The following is a 25,174-nucleotide window of genomic DNA, read 5'->3' on the forward strand; positions in this document are numbered from 1 at the left end:
ATGCCTCTTTGTGACAGGAGCATCGTCATCGTCGTCACTTTGAACTTGAAACGGACTGTAATAGACCGAATCAAAAGTCATATTCTCCCTGCCAAGGAGTGGTTCTTCTTCCTCTGAAGCATGAGCAGGAGAAGATGGTGGTGGTGAAACTGGAGGCTCGGTAGTAGTAGTAGTTTCGGGTTGGGTGGTGTGTTCGGTTGTTGGTGTGGGTTCGGGTGCTGAGTTGGATTTTGATGCATCAGTATGAACCCCCGTATCAGATACGTTGGTTCTAACATCTGCAGTGGTGGTGGTTGTTGCTTCGGTAAAGATTGGTGGTGGTATTGGGATGGAGGTGGATGGTATTTGAGTGGTGGAGGTTATGGGGGGAATAGAAAAAGGAATTGTAACAGGTGGAGAAGAAATAGGAGAAGTAGAAATATGAATCTCTGGTGTAGGCGAACGTGGTGGAGTGTTACCACGTTGAGATCCATCTGAATTAGAACCTGCTTCCTCAGATTCGCTTGAGGACGAAGCAATGATCAGCTTTCGTCTCGGTTGGGTTTTTCTCCTCTTCTGCGGTGGAGACTGAGCAGCCTTAGTGGTTTTCCTTTTCTTGGGAGATGGGCCTTTTGCTCCCTTTGCCACCTGTTTTCTCTTATCATCCTTCTTTCCTCTAGGAGCAGGCTTTTCAGCGTCATGAATTGATTTCAGCATCTCTGGAGTAAGGTCTCTCGGACCAGAACGTCGGAACTCCTTGTACGTTTGAATAATCCGGCTGTCGGCAGGAACATCACCATACATCGTTTCCGGGATTGACCCGTTGAAGGGAAATTTCGAAGCATCCGACACAATGATCTTCGTGGTATGGAAAGTACCAATCGAAGACATTGGAGCACCAGCGACAATAGGGACGTGGTACTTGTCCATCACCCATTTAGTGACAATAGACCAGAACTGGGCATAAGAAATCTCTGAGTGTCGAGAGGTGGAAGAGAGACTCTGAATGAGTTGTTGCCATAGGACCGACCCGTAGTCCATATTAATGTCATTGTAGATCCCATACATGATGGAGAGAAATAAACGACTTGCCCCATCGGATCCAACACTTCGTTCAGATAGGCCCTTGAAAAGAACAGTGAACATCCCATTCCACTGAGGGGGCAGGCACGACTTTTTGAATTTCGTGACTGTAGTGAGCACCTCAGTGTACCCCATGCTGTAGAACATGTTGAACAGATGACCCATTGGAATGGTTTCAGGATTAACCCTCGAAGAATCAGGTTCAAACCCTAACAACGTACAAAACCTTTGCTTAGAAATCGACGCCTTGTGCTCAAAGATATCGAAGAAAATCCTGTCGACGACCTTGTCGTAGTGAGCTGTAGCAAAAATTTGTGACAGGAACTCCATTGGAACAGCTTCAGCCCTGGTAAGAGCAGGAGCGATTGGCGAGAACTTCAGGCATTCGATGATGGGAAACATGAAAGCGTCATATGTCTGAGGAGTAAGATCAATGATCAAACTCTGCTGGGGACGAATGGGCAAGATGTGAGAAGTTGCGTGAACAGATGAAGAATCTGCCATTGTTGAGATGAAAGTGGGAGAGATGATGAACAATAGAGGTTGGAGGAATTCTTGCTATCTGGAAATATAGGTGCAGTAAAGAGGTAAACGGGGGTTTACATTGCCTTTTATACTGAGGGTAAAGGAGAGAGAAGAATCTATTCCAAATCTTTGATTGAAAAACGAAGGGTTTTTCGGAGGTGACTGACGCATGACAGTTGGGTGTACCGATGATCACACAGGAGAGAGAGTGTCAGTCCCTAATCACACGCCTTCCCATCAGGCGCCATCTGGAGATGAAACGGTTCCTATTCGCACGCTTCTCCTTGTTGCGCCGTTTGAAATCAAATCGATTGGACTCCCGTCTGAGTCATCATTTCGACATCTTATCCCTTTAGAGATTAACGGCATCTTTAAAGTAAAATCCCCACGTGGATCAATATTAACCACAACCTTTTATAACAACCAATCCAATTAAAATTCCTTAGAATTAATGAAACAGAATTTTGGAAAATCAAAAAGATTTTCGTGCTGAGTGTGTAAAAGAAAAAGAAATAAAGCAACACTTTTGAGGGATTATGTGATGTCAATAAAGACACGAAACAGTGGATCCCGGGCACGAATCTCTTCCTTCAAAGTCAAGAGAGACTTTAAAGTGTTTGTGTGGTTTCCCGTTGAATAACGATCCGACACTTATTAAGAAGTGTTGAAAGGCTTCTTTTAATTAGTCTTATGGGGTGGCTTTCGCTTCGATTCATAATTCCTGATCTTGATATAAGATAGAAATCGAACGAAGTACTTGTGAGACCAATGTAGTCTGTTGAACAAGTAGGTTGGAGATAATTTAAGTAGCAAGTTAAACTAATATATGTGAAATCTCAAAAAAAATTAAAACTGGATCCCAAGGGAAGAAATGTTATTGGATTTAACAATTTCATAGGAATCACACAAAAGAAAAATAGATATTTCATGTTGTACCCCCATGGATAAGTTCGTCAATTCATTAGTGAAAGCTAGAGCAAGTTAATTGTTCACCGTCAATGCATAGTAGGTATTGAATTGTGGGTTTCACTTAGCACGTAGTGGCACGAAGCTAAGATCATGAACACAGAAATTGTGCAACCATAAACCTCAGTGGTAATGTCTGAGAGTCTCAAGGGTTACGTTTGTGAAACGAATGAGATGGAGAAAAAGTAATATAGATGGTGTAAAGAAACTAAAGTACCTCTGCTATAAAAATAAGGACTAAGCAGAAAACTCTTATCTCATGTGAGAAGAGAGTTAGGTAGCTCATGATTAGAATAAATATGAGAGCCTAATTGGGAAGACAAGGTTTGTTTGTACCAAGTCAGTAAGGCTTTTATTCAGAATCAGATGAGGCTTTGGTCACATACAGCAGCATGCTTCTAGGGACACTTAGCTAGTGAAATAAGTTACCCACAATGAAATAAAAAATAAAAGCCAAAATAATAAAAAAAATATATTTTTGGAGTTTTTGAATTTACGAAAAAAATATTTTTGGAATTTTTGATCGAAAAAAATAGACACAAAAAAATTTATACAAAAAAATGTTGGAACCGAACCCGAGCGTTCGGTTTATTTCGGTTGAGAAAACTTTGGAACCGAATCCGAGCGTTCGGTCTATTTCGGTTGCCAAAAAAAAAATAAGATTAAAAAAGAAAAGAACTTTGACAATAAGATAAATGAATTAGGAAAAATAATACAAAAGATTTACAACCAAAGAAACTACCTTTGAGTGATAGGCGAAGATCAGATGATACAATCGAACCCGAGCGTTCGGTCTATTTCGGTACACCAGAGCAAGACCCGAACCCGAACGTTCGGTCTATTTCGTTTCTTACTTTTAATCTTGAGAGGTAATTTTTGGTACTGACTCCGATTCCATCATTCCTAGCCCTTGTAGAATTTTGTTGAAAGAAGCTTCAGGAAGAGCTCTGGTGAAGATGTCAGCCAGTTGATCAGTGGTTCGAACAAAATGAATTTCGACGTTCCCATCTTCCACATGATCCTTAATAAAGTGATACCTCAGTGCTACGTGCTTAGTCTTGGAGTGTTGCACTGGGTTATGACAGATCCTAATTGCACTCTCGGAGTCGCAATATAGTGGGATCTTTTTCATATTGAGTTCATAGTCCCGGAGCTGGCTTTGGATCCAAATCACTTGAGATGTACAGGAGGCAGTTGCGATGTATTCTGCTTCAGCTGTAGACAGAGATACACAAGTCTGTTTCTTTGATTGCTAGCTAACCAACTTCCCGTCAAGGAATTGGCACCCTCCAGTGGTGCTTTTCCTGTCTAGTCCACAACCTCCAAGGTCTGCATCTGAGTAGGCTTGAACGAAGAAACCTGAGTTTGATGGATACCATAAGCCGAGAGAGGTAGTTCGTTTCAGATACCGGAGAATGTTCTTCACTGTAAGCATATGAGGTTCATGAGGATTCGCCTGAAATCTAGCACAGTAACAAACATAAAACATTATATCAGGCCTGCTAGCAGTAAGGTACATTAGAGAACCGATCATCTGGCGATATAGCGTAATATCGACTGCTGGCTTATCCAAGGATGGAGTGAGCTTGGTGCCGAACGCCATTGGAACTTTAACCTTTGAGTCTCCCATCATGCCGAATTTAGCAAGGAGAGTCTTGGTGTAGGCTTCTTGGTTAATAAAGATGCCTTCGGGTCCCTGTCTAATATTTAAGCCAAGGAAAAAGTTAATAGGACCCATTGAGCTCATTTCAAATTTAGTCTCCATCAGCTTTCTGAATTCAGTTGTTAAGCTAGGATTCGTTGAGCCAAAGATGATATCATCGACATAGATTTGAACAATCATAAAGTGGTTACCTTCCTTCTTACGAAAGAAGGTTGGGTCAACCGAACCTTGTTTGAATTTGGACATCCTTAAAAACTTAGTTAGCGTTTCATACCAGGCTCTAGGTGCTTGTTTTAGTCCATATACCGCTTTGTCCAAAATATAGCAGTGATTGGGGTATTTTTCATTCACGAATCCCGGAGGTTGCTCCACGTACACCGTTTCTTCAAGTTCTCCATTTAGAAATGCGCACTTCACGTCCATTTGGTAGACCTCAAAGTTCTTATGTGCAGCATAGGCAAGAAATATTCGAACAGATTCCAGCCTAGCTAAAGGAGCAAATGTTTCCTCATAATCGATTCCTTCCTCCTGGCAGTATCCTTTCACAACTAGACGAGCTTTGTTTCTTATTACATTGCCTTCCTTGTCCATTTTATTTCTAAAGACCCATTTGAGACCAACAACCGAGGCATCTTGAGGAGTTGGAATGAGGCGCCAAACTTTATTTCTTTCGAACTCATTAAGTTCGTCTTGCATAGCTTGAACCCAATCAGAGTGATCAAGAGCAGTGTTTACTGTCTTTGGTTCAACTTTTGAGACGAAAGAGTTAAACATACAGAACTCTACCTTTGAAAATAAAGATGTTTGCTTTGCCTTCAGTTGAGATCGGGTCAACACCTTTTCAGAGACATTACCCACAACCTGTGAAACAGGATGATCTCTAGTCCATTTGACAAGAGGAGGGTAATTTGGATCATAGGATGGATCCAATTCAGCATTTACCATCTCTTCTAATTCGGATTGACTATCATCGTCATAAAACATATCGGCATTCTCCCCCTCGACTGATGAGCTTTCAGGGGTATCTTGACTTTCCGGTGCTACAGGACTTTCGGGTGAAATTGAGCTTTCGGGAGCTATAGTACCATCGGGTGCAGTAGAACTTTCGGGAGCTACAGTACCTTCGGGTGCAGTAGAGCTTTCGGGAGTAGCTGGAGAAGAGTTCTCCCCCTCAACCTATGAACTTGACTGTTTTGAAGAAGATGAATTCTCCCCCTCAACTGAAGCACCTTGCTGATAAGGTTTATTTGGAACTGATTCTCCTTCACCCAGTCGTTTGGCAGCGTCATCGACAATTTGCTTCGAATGGTCAACTTTGTTGTCTGCTGCATTGGCTTCGGAGAGAGTAGCCTTCTCTGGTTCATCAAATAACTCCACAAATTGCTCAAACAAATTTGCAATCGAGGCTGTGACTTGGCCTGTTTGAGAGAAGATTTCTCCAACTGATTCTTCCGTGGCCTTCAGCTTCTTGACATAGCTGTCATCGAAAGTCACATAATACGTTTCTTCAATCTTCCTCGAATGCTTGTTTAAAACCCTGTAGGCTTTCGAAGTGAGAGAGTATCCCAGAAAAATCCCTTCATCAGCTTTTACGTCGAACTTGTTACGATGTTCTTTAAAATTGAAGATAAAGCATCGTGAGCCGAATACGTGGAAGAATTTGACGTTTGGCTTCCTGTTGTTGATGATCTCATAAGGAGTAAGAGTGACACGCTTATTGAGATAGGATCTGTTCTGCGTAAAACAAGCTGCAGCAATAGCATCAGCCCAGAAATATAAAGGTAGAGAAGCGAAACTTAGCATGGTTCGGGCCGCCTCACACAAGGATCGGTTTCGTCTTTCGACAATCCCGTTTTGTTGAGGGGTGTAGGGAGCTGAGAAGTTGTGACTGGTTCCTTTTTCTGCTAAAAAGTCTTCAAATTCTTTATTCTTGAACTCCAGCCCATTGTCGCTTCTGATGTTGCAAACGACTTTCCTCAGCTGCACTTCAACCTGCTTGATAAACATCTTTAGCTTGAGAGTTGCCTCAGATTTGTGCTTCAGAAAGAACACCCATGTAAAACGTGAAAACTCATCAACAATAACAAGAATATACTTGCTACCGCCAATGCTTTCGATAGAAGATGGACCACATAAGTCAATGTGAATTAACTCAAGTGGTTCAACGACTCTAGTGTTTATTATGGATGGGTAACTTTGACGACTCTGCTTCCTCATTTCACAAGCAGCACACAAATGTTCTCGATCAAACTTGAGCAATGGAAGACCCTGAACATGGCCTCCTGTGACAAGTTTGTTGGTATCCTTGAAATTGAGATGGGAGAGCCTTCGGTGCCACAGCCAGCTTTCGTCAGAATGTGCTTTGGATAACAGATAGATAGCTGGATTTCCTTTGATAGGTTTGAGATTGAGAGGAAACATTTCGCCTTTGCGCTCTGATTTGAGAATCACTCTTTTTGTTTTCTTCTCTATTATTTCCGAACCCTCATCATCAAACGAAACTTTAAGACCGGTACCTCCAACAAGTTGAGATATACTTATGAGGTTATGTTGTAGTCCTTCAACATATGCCACCTTTCTAATCGTGAAGTCTCCATTTGTTATCATCCCATAACCTTTTATTGTGCCGTATGAGTTGTTCCCGAACTTGACATTCCCGCCATTTGGAAGAGATCGGAATTCCCTCAGCTCTTCCTTCCTTCCTGTCATGTGATGTGAGCAGCCACTGTCAATATACCATTCTTCTTCGAACTGCTCGTCACTGATAACCTGCAAAAATCAAGCAGATTTAGGAACCCAAAGTTTCTTGGGTCCACGTGAGCTTTTCACAGGAACAGGAATAGTAAGAGAAATGTCAACAAGATATGTTCTTTTTATTAAAGTTGTTTCATCTTTCTTCTTAATAGTGAAAACTTTAATTTTGTTGGGATGTGTTACAGTCAGTTTGGATTCAGGTTCAGGCGTTTGGGCCTTGGAATGCTTTTGATCATTCTTGACTGAGGAAACCTTCGATTTTCCTTTGAAATTTGTTGAAGATTTTGGATTTTGAGTTTGAACAGAATTGGATTTAGAATGGGGTTGAGAAGAATTAGAATGAGAGAATTTAGACTGGGAAGTTTTCTTGACTTGAGGTTCTAAGCGACTCTTTTGTTTTTGGTCATTAGTGGGACCGAACCTAGAACCTTGGTAGCTTTTGCTCTCGGAACCGAACCTATGCTTTCGGTAGCTGATATTCTCTGAACCGAACCTTTCCCTTCGGTTGTTATTACTTTCTTGCGGTCTGAATGCTCTTTTCTCTGACTTTCTGTCATGATCAGAAAAATGGGCGTTTTGAGATCGCCAGAACTGTTTTCGCTCTGAGAGATTCTTTTTGTATCTCAGATTCCTTTGCTGCTTTTGATTCTTTACTTGCTTCGGCTGTCGGTGGATGTTGGCTTTTTGCTTTTGCTTTTTGCCAGCCGGTTCACTTTGAACAGATGGTGTTTCGCTTGAAGGAGTGACTTCTTCTACATGAACTTCTTTTGCACCACTGGTACTTGGCACATCGAAGTTGTCAGGCTTGTTTAGTGGCTCTGGCACATATCTGCCTTTGGTTTTCCAGGACGTTCGCTCTGACAGACCAACGGTTTCGTCTGCATTATGTATAGGAGTAGACCAGAAAAATTCATCACAGCCATCCGCATTATCTTCGTTTACTATGGCCGTGAGTTCGGCTGTCTGATGTTCGGTTACTCCTGTGACCTTATACACCTGATTTGGTGTTGTTCTCACCTTTTGGTACACCACGACCTTTTCTTCAAGAATCAGGGACTTGTTTTGGGATAAACGAGCGAACTCCACAGAATTTTCGGAAATAAGATTTTTGTGGTTTTCGGGTTCGCTCTTGACAAACTCAGAACAGTCGACTTCATCCTCTACAGAAATTTCACTCATATCATCATCCTCATTGAGCTCAGACGCGTTTTCAACATCAATTTTATTTTCTGAGCTCAAGTTGGCATTCAATGAGTCAAACTTTTGTATGGTTTCGGTCCTTAGTTTCAGTTTATCGTTTTCATCCAAAAGATTTTTCAACATGTCCTTATGGTCCTTGGACTTTTTAAAAGATTCGATTTTGTCCAGACCATACATATAAGTCGGATTCACATCATCAGACGAAACTACACTTTCACAATTATATGCTTCAGCGTCGATTTCATCTTCCTTAAATTCAAGGAAGGGCAAAATCATGCGATGAATTTTCTGCCCTATTTCACAGTTCAGATGAAGTCGAGTGATGTTAGCATAAAGACGTTTAGCAATCAAACAAAAGACATTTCTTTGTTTCAAAAGTTTTAAATTGTCTCTTTGCAAATAAATGCTTTCATCTTTGGATTTAATCAGCTCCGACTCCTTCAGCTCTATCCACATCCTCCATTCCTCACTCTTGGAAGACACCCTGCTTATTTGGTCAGTTAGGTTAGAATTGGTGACCCGTGTTTGAGTTAAACTGCTATCTAGATTTGAGATTCTTGAATTTAAGCTTTTTAATTCTTTTTCATACGAATTTTGTGGGACTTTGAATGAAACAAAAACAGATTGTACCTTCTTGATCAATTCATCTAACTCATTGATCTGCACGCTGAGAGGTTTAGCTGTGAAGCATAGGTCCTCTCGCTCCTTGGATTCTTCATTCCCACCATCCATATTGTATCCCCTCATTTGAGATACATCTGTCACCATCAAACACTTCCCACCGCTTTCTTCACCTTTTGCAACGTATGCCTTTCCATGAGATGGCTTCCTGGCCTCATCATCCTCTGAGTCGGTTTACCAGACCTGCACGCCACCGAACTCATCATCCGCTGCCGAAACCTGCACAATTAAAGCATTCATTGAAGGGTTAGCAGTAGCTTTCTTTCTCTTGATCTCTTCCAGCCTTTTCATCAACACAACTTCTTCATCTTTCTCCTCATCCTTCTCTGCCATTTTCTTTAGAACGCAGTATTTGGCATAGTGGTTCTTTCCTCCACAGTAGTAGCAGTTCACACCTGAATCTCCTTCAACTTTCGCCTCTTTCTTTGGTTCCTTTGTCTTCGGTTCCTCCCTAACCTTTTCAGAACTGTAGCTTCCCTGTCAATTTCGGTTCTTATTGGTAGGGAACCTTTTCTTAATGAACCTCTTTGGATTCGACACCATCATTGCATAGTCTTCAGAAGTAAGATCATAGTCTTCTAAGTTGAGATCTTCATCTTCTACCACACTTTTGCTTTTGGACAAGAGGGCCAAGGACCCAAAACTGGAGACCACGTTTTTCTCTTGCAAAACAATCTTTTCTTGGGATTTCAAAATCCCCACCAGCTTTGCCAACGAATAAGATTTAAATTGCTCATGAGCTTTAACAGTGGACACAACCGCTCTCCACTCGGATCTAAGGCCATTCAAAAATGCTACTTTTTGTTCAATCAGCTTCCTTTCTATATCGTGTTTGATCATCTTGCTAAGAAGATGATTGAAGCGATCGAACGTCTGAGTAACAGTTTCATCAGAATTCTGCTTAAATTCACCAAACTCAGACAAGAACAAGGTCTGAATAGAATGCTCCAAATCTTCATCTGTGGAATATAGCTCTCGCAGCCTATCCCATATTTCTTTAGCAGTGCTGCATGAACTCACTAGCCTGAATGTATCTAATTGCAGAGCGAATCGAATCAGTCTCAATGCTTTCATGTTGCATTGAAACTTTTCCTTTTCGTCTTGAGCAACATCCTTTACGTCCTTTAACAGATCATTGTACTCTTTCTGAGTTTTAATGATTTTTAACGTTCCAGAGTGAGCAAATGGTCCAGAAACGATTGCTTCCCAAATAAGGTATCCATTGTCTTCCAACCCGATGACATAATCTTCAAAGTGATGTGCCCAGACTTCGTAATCCTGGGTGTAAAGAATAGGAATCTTCGTCGTCGATCCAATGTTGCTAGAGATGTTGATGGGATTAGATTGTGACTCGTCCATGCTTTATCGTTTTTAACTTGTTTGAAAGATCAGACTTGTAATATTTAATATTAGGGCAAACAAATAAATGCTGAGTTACGTCAATAATGGAATGACGGCTCAATAATTATTAGTTAATGCGGAATAACCCTAATCGCAAACTCTTTCACAGAAAAGATGTGTATAAATTACACAGCCTCCTGCTCTGATACCAATTGATGAGTTATTAATTAACTCTTTGATCGATTAGATCTTTGTAACAGGTATGTGATGAACGTAAAAACAGTAAACAAAACACAAGTATGAATCAAGATGTGTCGAATGATTAGATTACTCGATCCTCAGCAGAGCTCGACTAAGAACTTCCACTGTAGAGGATTCTAGGGATACAAAACAAGAACGATAAATTTGCTGAACAATAAATCTCTAATCGTTACTGATCGTCCTTCTGTTCTAGGATGCATGCAAGCATCTATTTATACTAAACCCTACAAAACTCACGGATGGACAGGCCCATACCGGAGATACATATTGGACTAGCTAACGAGCCCAATAGACGCAACACAAAATACGACCCAACAGGGTAGTTACCTAGGGTTCTCTCCTCATATGGACATATTGAATTTCTACTCTGCCTTCCTCCTGATTCCGACTCTGGGTGTCATCACTTCATGATGGATGACCGAGAATCTCCGAAGTTTAGGCGAATTTCTCACCGATGTCCCTAAAAGATATAGGCACTTGGTGAATTCAATAGTCTCGACCTAGTTCATTCGTTTCCGAGCTGGAAATCTTCTCAATGAACTTCATCGGGGTCGGACTCAACTCTTCTGTCAAGCACTAGAGTGGATAGGGTTTTCTACGGGGTTCGTGCAAGAATGGAAATGTCTAGAGAATCCTAAGAGATTATTAACATTTCACTGGATGATCCATATCGAGTCCTGCTACGATTACATAGGGTATAAAAAACATATATAGCTTAGATCCGATAGGCCTTCGAATATGTGATACTACTCTATATCCACATCCCAACGAGGAAAAGGAAGTAGGGAGAAACCACACATTCTTAGCCTATGGGATCCTTATTATACATAACCTTGGGAGTGTACCCTCTGTAGTTGTAGGTATATCAATAAGGATCTTTTTAGTTCTTCACACAGGGTTGTCTATGTATCCTAAAATACCCCTATGGTATTTTAATTTCTTGTTTGTGTTTCTTATTTTCTGAATATGATTCTGGGATTAGTGTGAATCTTTTAGTATTCCAAAATACTCCTATAGTATTTTAAACTTTATGCTTGGCTCTAGCATCCCTATTTGGTAAGTTTCAGACCTGTTGCAACACCACTATCACTCCCAAGCACACATTCATCGCATCTCAAATAAATGTAGTTGATTAGGTTACATTTATTCCAGCTTACGACTACATAACTGCCCAAGTTTGACGGTAATGCTCAACATCCGAAGACTTTTATTATTGTTGTTCTTGTGATACTTGTGTTCGAGTGCTTAGATTTTGGATGTTATTATACTTTGGTAAAATATGGTTATATTTTAAAGTATAATTCTTGGTCAGAGTGTTTTATCCCTTTGTATTTATAGGTTGTATATCTTTTATGAATTGATATACTTAGCTCACTATAAACAATGCTCTGATACCAATCTGTCACACCCCAAAACCGGAACGGCGGAAACGTTCTGGGGTGGATGACGTCATGTCAAGTATCACAACACATGCATTATAGTAATTAAAGTACAACAAGACATTGCATTAATAGTAATAGTTTTACATGGTTACATTACAATACATCAAAGTAATACAAGTAATAGAATAAATACAGCGTGGTACTAAGCTATCTTCACCAACGGCTCCTGGAATGTACCTGTCTAATGCTAACCTGAGAATACAAGTTATTTGAAAAGCGAGTATCAACATTTTTACAAATGTTGGTGAGTTCATAAGTATTTAGTGACGTTTCAATCAAATAACTTTAATAAGTGGTAGTTTAAGTGTTTACTGTGTATTAGAGTTCTTTCTAGAAAATCCTATATTTTCTTTAATAAAAGCAGCCTTCTACCAAGACTGGTCAGTGTTATGTGGTAAAAAGTAGTTTTCCCTTAATTACTATCATTATCAAAATACTGAATTTGATTATTAAGAAAGCAAGAGACATCAGGGAAATACATATGCCTCAGCAGTGAGGACTGCTGACTAAGGCAAAGGAATCATAGACTCCAAGAAAGTATGGAACAAACGACACGCCCGGTTCAGTCTAACAAATGGAGACACAAACCCCAGAAGGCACCAAATGAAAGGTACAGCTGGTAAGGTCTAAAACAGTGAATACAGACCCCAGACAGTATCAAATGAACGATACATCTTGTAAGGTCAAAACAGTGAATACAGACCCCAGACTGTATCAAATGAAAGATACGTCTTGTAAGGTCAAAACAGTGAATACAGACCCCAGACTGTATCAAATGAAAGATACGTCTTGTAAGGTCAAAACAGTGTGACTGTGAAAATGAGTTACCAACATACAGTGTAAATTGCCGGTGAAATACCGTTACCTTAAGGCCAATGAATTATAAGGTAACCCAGGATACTCGTAACCATACTGACTAGAGTACCAGGCGCCCTACAAGCGTCTAAAATATGACATTTGTCACCCCTTGGCTTGGTAGGCCGTGGACTGTAGCTAGCAGTCAGGGTGTGGGGGTGTCAATCCTGTATAGATCTATACACACAATGTCCGCTCTCCCTACAGGAGACTCTGGTTACCAACTAGACGACGGAGAAGGCTGTGTCCTGAAGATGCATCCCAAATAGTGGGTAGAGACTTCCAAATAGTGGGTAGTGTGTAAGTGCTGAACTAGAGGTAGAGACTTCCAAATAGTGGGTAATGTGTTTCTAATGTAAGTGTAGACTAGAGGTAGAGACTCTTAACTGAACGGACTAGAGCATTCATGTATGTCCATACTTGTATACATAATATATAACTAATGAACCAAACGACCTTCGGACGGCCATCTGATCCCACCAGACCACATCTCAACAGAGAAAAGGAAATAGGGCGGACGAACCTTCCTAAGTCCTTCAATCATTATTTATATGTACCTATACAAGTGCAGACATACATCTAACTACGACTAAGTGTGTATCAAGTGGAAACGTATCATCGTGGTGTGAAATCATACAGTGTGGAATAACCGAATGTGAGGTATAAGTGTACCAAGTATAAGTGTATCACGAAGTGGAAACGACAACTGGTGAAGTAAAAGCGTCTAACAAGTGTAAGCGACTACAAGTATAAGCGATATAGAGACAATAACCGGTATAAGCGTATCACGAAGGGAATGCATTGTCAAGTAGGAGTTTTAAATAAGTAAAAGCGAAGCAGTAGTAACTAACAAGTAAATGTATACGACGTGAAAGAGAACTTTGATGAAAACCTTGTAAAAACCTTTATACTCAGGGAAAATCACATTTGGTATTCTTTGATAAAATAAGTTTGAAAGCCTTTAGAAGTCTTTTGGAAACTTTATAAACCAGTTTAAAATGAATTTAGATAAAACAGTATAAGTAAGAGTTTTGAAACAATTGAAAACCTTTTTGAAAACCATTATAGTATCCTACTCGGTAAAACAGTGTAAAGTGGTAAAATCTTGAGCATGCGGGTTATCAATCACATGTGATTGATATGATAACTGGCATTTTTAACTTGTATCCCCCCTATAAAACATGTAAAAACATTTAAAAGGTTCATTCAGGGGTATGAACTCACCTGGCATAAGTAGGTCCGACGAAGGTGCCGTTTGGGCGTTCGGTGTCACGTAAGGACTCGAACACACTCAATGACCTATTTAACATATGATAACATATGTTCACATACAATTAGTATATTTAATAATAATTAAACAGGTATACGCACTCAAAGGAGCGGAAAACACTTTGGTTAAGTGTTTGGGTGCCCGGTAGCATCTAAAGGTGTGTATGGCTTAGGAATGGAGTTTACTACCTGAGAGTAAACTCCCAAAGCTATGTTTACGGCCCAGGGACATCTCACCATGAGTTTACGGCCGTAAACTCATGGTGAGGGGTTCTAGTGTGTTTTAAGGCTTCTAACTTGTTCATGGAATTATTCTAGGTCCAAAACTATATAGTATGAATGAGTTTAAGGTCTTAAAGGGCATCTTAATGGAGTTTATGGCCCAGGGACAACTCCTAAGGGAGTTTACAGCCGTAAACTCTTATCCTTTGAGTTTAGTGAAGTTTCAAGCCCTTATATCACTTTTAGTAATTTATAATAAGGTGTGAGGCCATTTAGGTGAATAAAAGCTAACATTTGGGCATGTTTGGGGGTGTTTACGGCCTTGGTACATGCCTGGGCCGTAAACTCCCTTTAATCCCCCATTTCCTTGTGTTTGGATGATCTAAACCCAAAAGGATAAGCCCCTAATTTATGTATTAAGTCCAAGGGTGTTTTAGGAGTGTTTTTGGGGCATTTTAATATGTTTAAGAGGTGTTTACGGCCTTGGCATATGCCTGGGCCATAAACTCTCTTTTACCCCTTAAAACCATGTGATTTAATGTTTAAACACTCCTAGGCTAATCCATTAATTTATTTCAAAGCCTTTAGGGACATTTTGGGGTCATTTTGGCCTCATTTAAGGTGTTTACGGCCTAAGGAGGAGCTTAGGCCGTGAACTCCTTTTCAATAGCTTAAATGGTCCAATTTTAAGCTATAAACACGAATCATAATGTTTAGAATAAGCTAGGGTAAGCGGACTTATGATTTGGAAGCGTTTGGTTGCGGATTCAGGTCGAAAACGAGTCTAGAGAGAGAGTATAGAGAGAGAGTGTAAAAAGTCTCCAAATGGGGTTTACTCCCCTTTATATATGGGTGGGAGTTGGAGCTCAGTGGGAATCTACCCGATACTGCCGTTATACGGGGCTTTTGGTCGCACCCGATTTAGTGGTCATAATAATAAAAACTAACTTTTTCCAATTAAATGGAAATGTGTGTTATGTGTTTTTATTTCCTTTTATCACGACTTAACGACATCTTAAATATAAACAAATGAAATGTTTATTTAATTGACGACCTCTAATTAACGAAACTTTTATAAACTGGAATATTACGTTAACGGTAACGGGGAAATGTAACGGAACAACTTGGGTTGTCACACGACCTGACTCGCCGAGTCCAAGAACAGACTCGCCGAGTCCAAGGTAATCTTCAACCAACTCGCCGAGTTCCTGCCCAACTTCATCCGACTCGACGAGCTGTTCATCCCACTCGTCGAGTTCCTCCTAACCTTCATGCTACTCGCCGAGTCTACTCAAAGGACTCGTCGAGTTCATTCAGATCTACATACATGTAGAGGACTTTTGAGTCATGCATGGGCTCCAAACAGTAGATCTACCTTCCCCAAGCCTATTTCTCACGTAAAGTTGCAAACTTTACGTGTAGAGAAGGAGATCTAGGCTAAATACACAATAAACTAGAGTTTAAGGCAAAGAGGCTCCATAATCAACTCAAGGGCTGATACTTTATGCTTTCCAAGACCAAAATATGCTTAGATCTGAAGTAGCAACTCCAGATCCGGCTTCTAACTCAAATGGACAACTTAATCATGGCTAAAAAGCCCCTAAACTCACAACCAAAATATATCTAAAGGAGGGAAACGACTTAATACCTTCAATAACTCAGAAAGTTCCCCCAATCTTCAGATCTAAGGCCAATCCTTGAAGCTTCAATGATTCCCCTTCTTCTTCTTCCTTCAAATCACTCAAAGATGGCTTGGAAGCTTGAATGGGCAACAATGGGGCTTAGGGTTCGATGTTATGGGTGAAAGAGGCAGTAAAGGAACCCTAGGGGAGAGAATGAGACGCTTAAATAGGCCCCAAGTCCCAAATTTAGGGTTTTCCTCGCACAAACCAGACTCGCCGAGTCCCCTTGTCCGACTCGCCAAGTCGGTCACTTACTCCTCGACCCGGATCCCGCTCGGACTTGCCGAGTTCCTCCTTGGACTCGCCGAGTCTCCCCTTAAAGTTAGGGTTTTCTTTCCTTTCTTGACCTTCAAAACTTTGGGTGTTACAGTAATATAAAGAAAACTGAGAGGGTCCGGCTTAGGAGCCTGGTGAGCATATAGGGTTTTCAACCCACAATAATATAATTATTATATTCACTTATCAAGCAATCAATCCAATTACCCACCCCCATTATCTTCATTTATTTCTTAAAGATTTACCCTAAGAACCGATTACCCTTCTCCCATTCATTCCTAAAAATTGCCCTAAGGAATTGGCACAAAGTCTAGTGCTGCCATGGTTCATAGATCACCTATGGTGAACACGCAGTTCAAAATAATTAATGAACACCTAGTTCAAGAACACCCATTGAACACACTCAGTTCAATAATACCTAATGAACACCTAGTTCAAAAACACCTAATGAACACTTAGTTCAAAAACACCTAATGAACACTTAGTTCAAAAACATCTAGTGAACACTTAGTTCAAATATCCCTGGTGAACTCAATCACCTAAGGAACACAGAGTACGAAAGCTCTTAGTTCAAACCATGTGATAATAATGTATATCTCGATCCTGAAAAACCACTAATATTATTAACACATATAAATAATATTTCTAAAACAATCTATCCCATCCTGTCGATCCCCACACACTGACCCTATACAATGATCTTACGAGACCTAGCCTAAGGAATCGATATGAACAACAACTGACGAAGCTGCTTCAGAAATTCCCTGGCAGCAAACGAGGATCAATAAAGACATCAAATGAGGGGAAAGGAATAAGTTTCACCACGAACATTCGTTCGTAAAAGAAAGAACCACAAGACAATTAAGTCAGGGGTAGTTATCTAGATAACAATGCCTAGGAGTGGTCCAACTATCATGAGGTATTATACCTCTAGACTCTCCCTATCCAGCATCGAACTTTGCCTAGTAGTGGACTGAATACATGAGGTATTTCACCGCCAGACGCACCCTATCCAGCAATATAACACCAGACATACGTAGCAGTGGTCTATTACCGACACTTTATTAGGCAGTCTACGAAGTTCCCTTAATTATTTCGTAAAATAAAACGCTGACATATGAATCTCGGTCGATCACTTCATAAAAGAAACGCTGACTCCAAAGCTCTCTCAAAATAAAAGTATGGGGAAATACTACTAGAGTACTCCTGTACGCTCCCGTAACTGACACACAAAATAGTCAAAAAGACTTTGTACATGATAGTACTTCTGGCACATTATAGTACTCTGGTATGCGAAAGTCTCGTACCCGAGAACATAATAGTACCCTGGCGCAAGCAGCACCCAAGACACAGAGCTTTGAAAAGGACTTCGTACATAAAATGTACTTCTGTACGTAGGACGTACTCCACCGATCATCAATCTCACCCCACACGTACTCTTAATAAGAGACTACCCAAAGTCCAATCTTAATTGAACTAAACATCACTATTTAAGTCTTAACCCATCACTAGGCAATCCTACAATGCCTATAATCAATTTTTGATACTATATCCGTTTAGGCAACGCCAACTAGTGTATACTTAACACAAGGTTTTAAGTAATAATATCATATATACACATCTTAACACATATTGAACCATATCTGAGTCGCACGTTGTATATCATCAAATATATCTAACACGTATTTTGGACAATAACAAATACTTCACATACATATGTATATTTCATACTTTAATCAATACTCTTATTAAAATCACGTTCCTAAAAGGGACTATACACATGATACCTTATCGAATGAACACGTAGTTCAAAAATACATAATTCGTACTCCCGGATCTTAAATTTGCCTCATTACCTAATCCATATTCCCGGATCTAAAACTAACATCTTGATCTGATTCATACTCTCGGATCTAAAACTAACCTCTTGATCTGATCCATACTCTCGGATCTAAAACTAACCTTCTGATCTGATCCATACATCCAGATCTAAAACAAGTTATCTCTTTATCCTTTTATCTCATGGTCCAACCCATCTTTTATCACCTACCAACAACCTCATCTACCCATGTTCTACCCAACATATTTTTAGATACAAAATACATATATAGTTTAACTCATTAAAACTTATATAAGTCATCCATTCCACAATCATCTCAAATAAACAACAATATATTATACACATAGCACGTATTTCATAGCAAATACTTAATATTTATGTGTTAGAAGAAAGTGACTACACACTCACTTGATCAGAAGATGACCGGGCAGCACTACGGCTTGTAGAAGTAGTATCCTTCGGTGAAACAGTGATCTCTTCACACACCGGACTTCTCGCGGGCAGAGCTTCAGCTCGGAAACTCTTTTCTTCTCAGGATCTTCGGGCTTCGGGACTCGCTTCGGGTCTCGGGATGATACCGGGGCTTCGGGGGGTTAAAAGAGGGCTTATAGAGAGTATCGGGAGTGAGAGAGAAGAGACGGAGCAACCAAAATCGGTTGACCCTTGATTTCTATTTATAGGGCCATTTTTCTGGATTCACGTCGTGAATCTCAAATATTCACGTCGTGAGTTCAATAGTCATCAGGTGCGTCATCGCCACTTGCGTCTGTCGGGCTCCAGAAGTCATAAATACTGAGTTCAAGTCATGAACATTGTATTCACGTCGTGAACTTTGACAGTTTTGGAGTTTCGCGCCCCAAACTTCAGAAATTCATAAATTTCGCATACGAACTCCGTTTTCGATATTCTTTATATCCACGTGTAGGTGAGATTATGCGCTACAACTCTCGTTTAGACTTTGTCGGCTAATTTTGACTTTATTTTTATTATACTTTTATTATATTATTTTTAGTAGGCCGGGACAGAAAAACTCCGTTAGAAATCCATAACTTCTTCGTATGATGTCCGTTTTTGTCTGTCTTTTTACCGTTGGACTACTATCGATGAGATCTTCGATTCTCGTTTAGATCGTTTCGGCTAGAAATCACTCGATCTCATATTCGAACTTTTGGCTACATTGTGCTAATGCTGAAACTTCGAAAAATCATAACTTCCTCATACGAAGTCAGATTTAGACGTTCTTTTTATGCATGCTCTCGGTTTAACGTATTCTATGAATTTCATTTAGATCGCTAAGGCCGAATATCGCTCTAACGTAAATTCACTATTTACGTCGCGCTATGTCGTGCCGGTTCTGTCGCGAAACTTCGACAGGTCACAACTTCTTCGTTATAACTCGGATTCCGGCGTTCTTTATATGTACGGAATCCTTGTAACATATACTATACCTTAGTTAAGATTAATCCTTCTAAATAATCTTCCATAAAAAAGTCATTTTTGATGCTTATCGTCTCTAAATTGACTAGCCCGGATCTACGGGTGTTACAGCCGGTCCTCCCTCCCTCAAGTCATAGAACTCACATTCCATGCCAAACGGGGGTCGTTGTCCCTGTTTCCTGCTCCATCTCCAAATGTCGATACCCCAAGGAGGTGTAGGGCCACTCGGGCCCATTCGGTGAGCTGGCACCCTCACTGGGTATGGTGGGTTGATGACTTCGGACATTGTGTCCGAATCACCATCGTTTTCGTCACCAAACTCTTCTTCACCATCGTCTGCCACGGGTTCCGCAGGTCCCTCTTCAGGCTCCTCTTCAGGTTCCTCGTCGGATTCCTCTAGCCGTCCGTTATTTCCCTGATTGGGAAAGTAGGGATCACCAGGGTGGTGGAAACCAACCATACTGACTACACGAGAGTGCATATATAAGTCATATTTTAATTACTCTCATAGTATTTTTAATTATTTGTGTTTGGTTTCCCTAGAGTTATTGGAGAGTGGGGTAGGCTTGCGGATTCATTTCCCGCTGTGATTACTCCCGAACACATGTTGGTCATATTCTGAATAAATATAGTTGATCAGGCTATATTCATCCCTAATATGACTACATAATTGCCCAGGTTTAATCATAGTGTTCAATTTCCTCCAGAAGCTTTCATTAAATATTGTTAGGTTATTATTCTACTATGCGCACATAAGTGTGAGATTTTTGTTTTGTTCAGAGTTATTTAGTCCCATTGTGTTTATATTTGCATATCATGTATGGTTAGATATGCTAGTTCACTATAAACATTGCTCTGATACCAACCTGTCACACCCCCGAACCAGATGGCGGAAACGTCCGGGGGCTCGTGTGACCAACAATTTAATAATCATCACAATGAATATACATGAAACATAACACATTTGTCACCAACATTACATAATACAACTAGCATTGTTCACATCAAGTACATTGTTAAAATACATAAGTTCAAATTGTTAAAAGTACGATAAGTGTTGTTACATAAAATGAAACCATACACACTTGCAAATCTTCCAGCTTAACGATTACTTGAGAATACAAGTTATTTTGAAAACGGTCAACATATATAATGTTGGTGAGTTCATAAGTATGTTTGAGTAAAAGTCTTTGTATCTTTCATAAAAAAAACCCAGAAAATCCGATATTTTCTGTAAATGTCTGAAAATGATGTGAAAATCAAGTATAAATGCATGTGTGAATTTCATACTTATAACTTATATGAGTGTAGTTTAAATTCATTGCATTTTGAATAAATGATAAGTGTATATGAATAATTTCCTTAGAAAATCCAATATTTTATGTTTTATAACACCGTCTAGATTCTTGTATCGTTAAATAAATCGTTTTGCATTGACACAATTAAAGAGTTTATCTTCAAAAGGTTAAACTTTTGGTATTGAATCCCTTTATGAGCCGTTATAACCATGCATGATAATGACTAGGTCGCCCGTCTTGGTATTTTTCCAAATGTCGGTCTTGCTAAGGATTTTGTCGCCCTAGTCTGACCTAGTCTAGCTGTAGCGAATAGCTAAGGCGTGGGGGGGTGTCACCCGTATAGATCTATACACAAACTCTCGCTTTCCTACCAGGAAACTCTAATTATAACTACAGGCTACGATTGTACACTCGGAGGTGCCAACCGACATGTCTCACTAGATTCTCAACCCCTTTTTGTACTATGTTTAATGTTTACGTATATGTGGTATGTTTTTGTATTCGAAAGGTACATATATAAGTATATGAAGTTTAATGATTACGCAAAGGTATAGTTACAACCTACTAACATGTGAAATTTCCATTCCAAACCCTATTAGCATGTAATTAGACCACAAAGGCCCAATAACATGTAAGAGGGTAATTTATCCCCAATAGGCATGTAAATGGGCCACAAAAGCTTAATAAACATGCAATTCATTACTTAGGCCCAAATTAACATGTAAGTGAGTCGCAAGACCCAATAAACACGTCATGGAAAACATTGGGCTCAATATACACTTAATTGGGCCCTTAGGGTCCAATGACCAAGTAACGTTAATATTAGGCCCAATAAATAGTTATCGACGTATTCCGTTCGTTTGTTTTATTCCGTTGTTTGTTTTAGCTCGAGGTTTAATAGATTGATGATGAAAATCCTCTTTTTGTAAAAATGACGCTTTTGGCCAATAATCCTCCAACTTTTAATTAAAGCCCAAAGTTTTGTAAAAATGACACTTTAGTCCATAATTTATAAAAATTTGCAATTTTTGTCCCAAATGTCTAAAAAATTATGGTTTTAGCCCAAAAAATTATATTTTCACATTTAGAACCCTGTTTTGCAGAAAAGTGCATTTTCAGCCCCTTGTTTGTAAAAGTTTACACCATCGGCCCAATTTTGGAAAATTTTACATTTTTGGTCCAACTTGAAAATAAATGTTATTTTCACCTCTAAATTTGGTTTATTTACATTTATGACTCAAATTTTTGGCCAAATAACATTTTTAACCCCAAAACTTCATTTTTTTTTTCGCAAATTGGGCCCAAAACCGTGAGGCCCAAAAGTTTTGGCCCATTAAGCTTAAATTTGCATTTTTGACCCTTTTTAAAGTATGTTTAACATAAAAATACCTTTTTATACATGTAGGACCTGTTTGGCCCTTATAAAAACATAAATGTCACTTTTTGCCCTTATTTTTTGTTTTCTTGACAATTTTGACCTCTAACAAGGTTTTTGTTGAAATCTTTTGTATCTTAAACATGTAATCACTTTTGGCTTGATAATGTGATGTATATAATGTCATAGTTCATAGATCTTTGCTAAATAATACTTAAAATTTCGAGATTTGCTAAGATCTAACACATTTTTACCAAATAAACTAAGAATTCACACAAAACATGGATATAACACATAGATCTACACATTTTACTTGCATTCTCCCCCAAAAATCATATGAAAACCGAAAACAAGGGGGAATGAACTCGCCTTTGCTTGATGTTTAGGTTTTTGAAGAAGAAGTGGAAAGGATTTTTGGTCTTATCACACCTTTGTTGTGGATCTCGAGTTTATGAAGCTTCTAAGGTGTGATCATGGAATAAAAACCATGTAAGAAGGAGTTTTTCATGTTAAGATGAAAGAAGATTCTTATGTTTGACAATAACTTACCAAAGATTTGAATGACTTAATGAAGATCCTTAGAACCCTAGCAAATTTTTGAGATCTTGGAGGAAAGAAGAGGATGATTTTAGAGAAGTTTGGAGAGAATTTTTTTCAAGTGTGTGTGTGTGTGTGTTTTGGCTCTCGGCCGAGAGTAGTAGAAGAGAGGGGAGAGAGGTAGTGAGGTGACTAGCATGGATGTATGGGGGTCCTTGCATGGATACATGTTGAACAAAATGGAGGTGGCACCTCCAAAGTCAAACCCCCCCCCCCCCCCATTTCACTTCTTTTTTTTTGTTTACATGGGCCGAGATTTGGGCTAAGAAGAAAGGGTGGAGTGGTTTGGGCCCATTAACTTTAGTTAGGATATTTGGATCCTAAACATAAAAAATTTCGGCACATTGGGCTCTTGGAAGCATTCACGGCCCAAATAGAATAAAAGAATGGGCTTATGGCTCACTAAGGTTAATTGGATTAGTTATGGCCCAATAAGGCCCATTAGGGTTAGAATGAATCATTGTAGACCCAAATGGTCCAAAATGTTTTAGATTTATGAATTGGGTCCAATTAGGGCTTCTAAGTCCAATAAAGTTGAATTGAGTGTTTATTGGTCCATTAGGCCCAATAAGGAATTTCTAGTCCCATATGGACTTAAACCGGGATTCTTAGGGTTTTTAGACTCTTTGTTGAACATAATTGATGAATCTAAATGAGCATTGAGTAAGATTTACTTAGAGTGTATGTTTTTCAATAGATGAACGGTTACACAGGAATAGAATTTCCTAGTAAAAATGCTAGTTGTGACACATACCCTAAAGCTTACATGTCTCTTACCTTTTAAGTCATGCTTACTTTCCCTTATTATATTCAAAAGACCATGTCTTGTTTCTTAGAAACTAGCTCGTCTTTTTTCTTTGGTATAAAAAGAGGAGAAGTTTATAAAATTCTTATTAATCTTTATAAGATATAAACTTTAACTTTTAGCAAAAAGACAAAAAAATCTTTCTAGTCCAAAATAATGTACATGAATTAATAAATCATACCTTATGATATAGATTATGTTACTTGCCATTGAAAACTAATATTTCCATGAAATAAATAATTCCCAATTAATTAAAAGAGTTTTATGAATATTTATTAAATTCAAATTTAATAAATAATCAATTTTATCAAGTTGTTGTTAATGTAACCCTTTAGGATCATATGTTAATTAGTAATATCATCTTAATATGAATCTTGAGCATACAAGATCTTTCAGAGAATAATAAGAGTGATTATAGAGATAAAAGTTATTGTTTTGTTTAGATGAAAATGTAAGTGCATGTAAGTGATTATAGAGATAAAAGTTATTGTTTTCTTAAGATGAAAATGTAAGTGCATGTATGTTTCTATGATTATATAGAGATAAAAGTTATTGTTTTCTTAAGATGAAAATGTAAGTGCATGTATGTTTCTATGATTATCTTGTAAAGGGTTTTTAGTTCAATATTTTTATGAAACTTTTATTTTAGTTAACTATTAACGGAAAATGCTCTTCACCAATAACGATAAGGGGTAGTTTGTTCAAAATGCTTTTTCCATGTTTACATATATCTCTTATGTCTTTTTGTGTGTTTAGTTGAATGATTTGTGTGTTAGGTTCAAACCTAAAGAGGTAAAGATAGATACATGAGAAAAACATCATAAACAAAAGACATATTCTTCAAAGACGAAGACATATTCTTAAAGAATGTAGTGTGTGTGTGTGTGTGTGTATATATATATATATATATATATATATATATATATATATATATATATAATATTCTTCAAGAATGATGATAGCTTCTTAAAGAATATAGTGTTGAATGTTGTGTACATTCTTCAAAATGGTGTATATATTCTTGTTTTATGTTATAAGCATGGTTGTTTTATGATATAAGAATGGTTCTTATTTTTATAGTGTATATTCTTGATTATACTACAATACATTTGTCTTTAAGAATGATATATTGTTGTATAATTTATAGGGTTTACTTGCACAAATAGATTTGAAGTTTGATGTTTATTTGCATAATTGCATTCGTCTCAAAAATTGCAAAGTCTAAGCTTCCATTCCAAAAAGTGCATTGACAATGCTTTTATCTCTAAAATTGCACTATTAAAGCTGTCATCTCCAATTTATCATGTCTCCTAATTTCTTTATTGTAAAAATTCAATAGCATCTCCAATTTATCATGTCTTCTAATTTCTTTATTGTAAAAATTCAATAGTTTCTCATGTCAGGGTCATATGTTACCTGTTCCAAAAATTTTGCTTATTATAAAAGATTTCATCTCCAAAGTTGCACTATGCTTTTAGAGGTGTTAATAAGAATTTGTGGTTTTCTTTGTAGTTATTTTTATAGTAGTTTAAAAAAGTTGACGAATTCGATGATCATGTTGGCCCTTATGGTTGTCAAAGTCAGTATCAATGTGTTTACATACCTTATAAATACTTAAAATAC

The 25,174-nt window shown here is 38.6% G+C and overlaps 1 protein-coding gene across 1 annotated transcript in view; it reads right to left on the bottom strand.

Moving 5' to 3' along the window:
• The window catches only part of LOC145076170 (uncharacterized), a 36,748-nt gene extending 16,812 nt beyond the window's left edge, over nucleotides 1-19,936 (bottom strand). Inside the window, exon 1 of the mRNA XM_079022140.1 lies at nucleotides 19,727-19,936. Within this exon, the coding sequence (XP_078878266.1) occupies nucleotides 19,727-19,936 (210 nt within the window). The remainder of the gene's footprint in view (nucleotides 1-19,726) is intronic.
• Nucleotides 19,937-25,174: the final 5,238 nt, after the last annotated feature.

The sequence above is a fragment of the Lactuca serriola genome, chromosome 9, assembly GCF_051521515.1.
Source record: "Lactuca serriola cultivar US96UC23 chromosome 9, Lser_US96UC23_V15, whole genome shotgun sequence".
Lineage (NCBI taxonomy): Eukaryota > Viridiplantae > Streptophyta > Magnoliopsida > Asterales > Asteraceae > Lactuca > Lactuca serriola.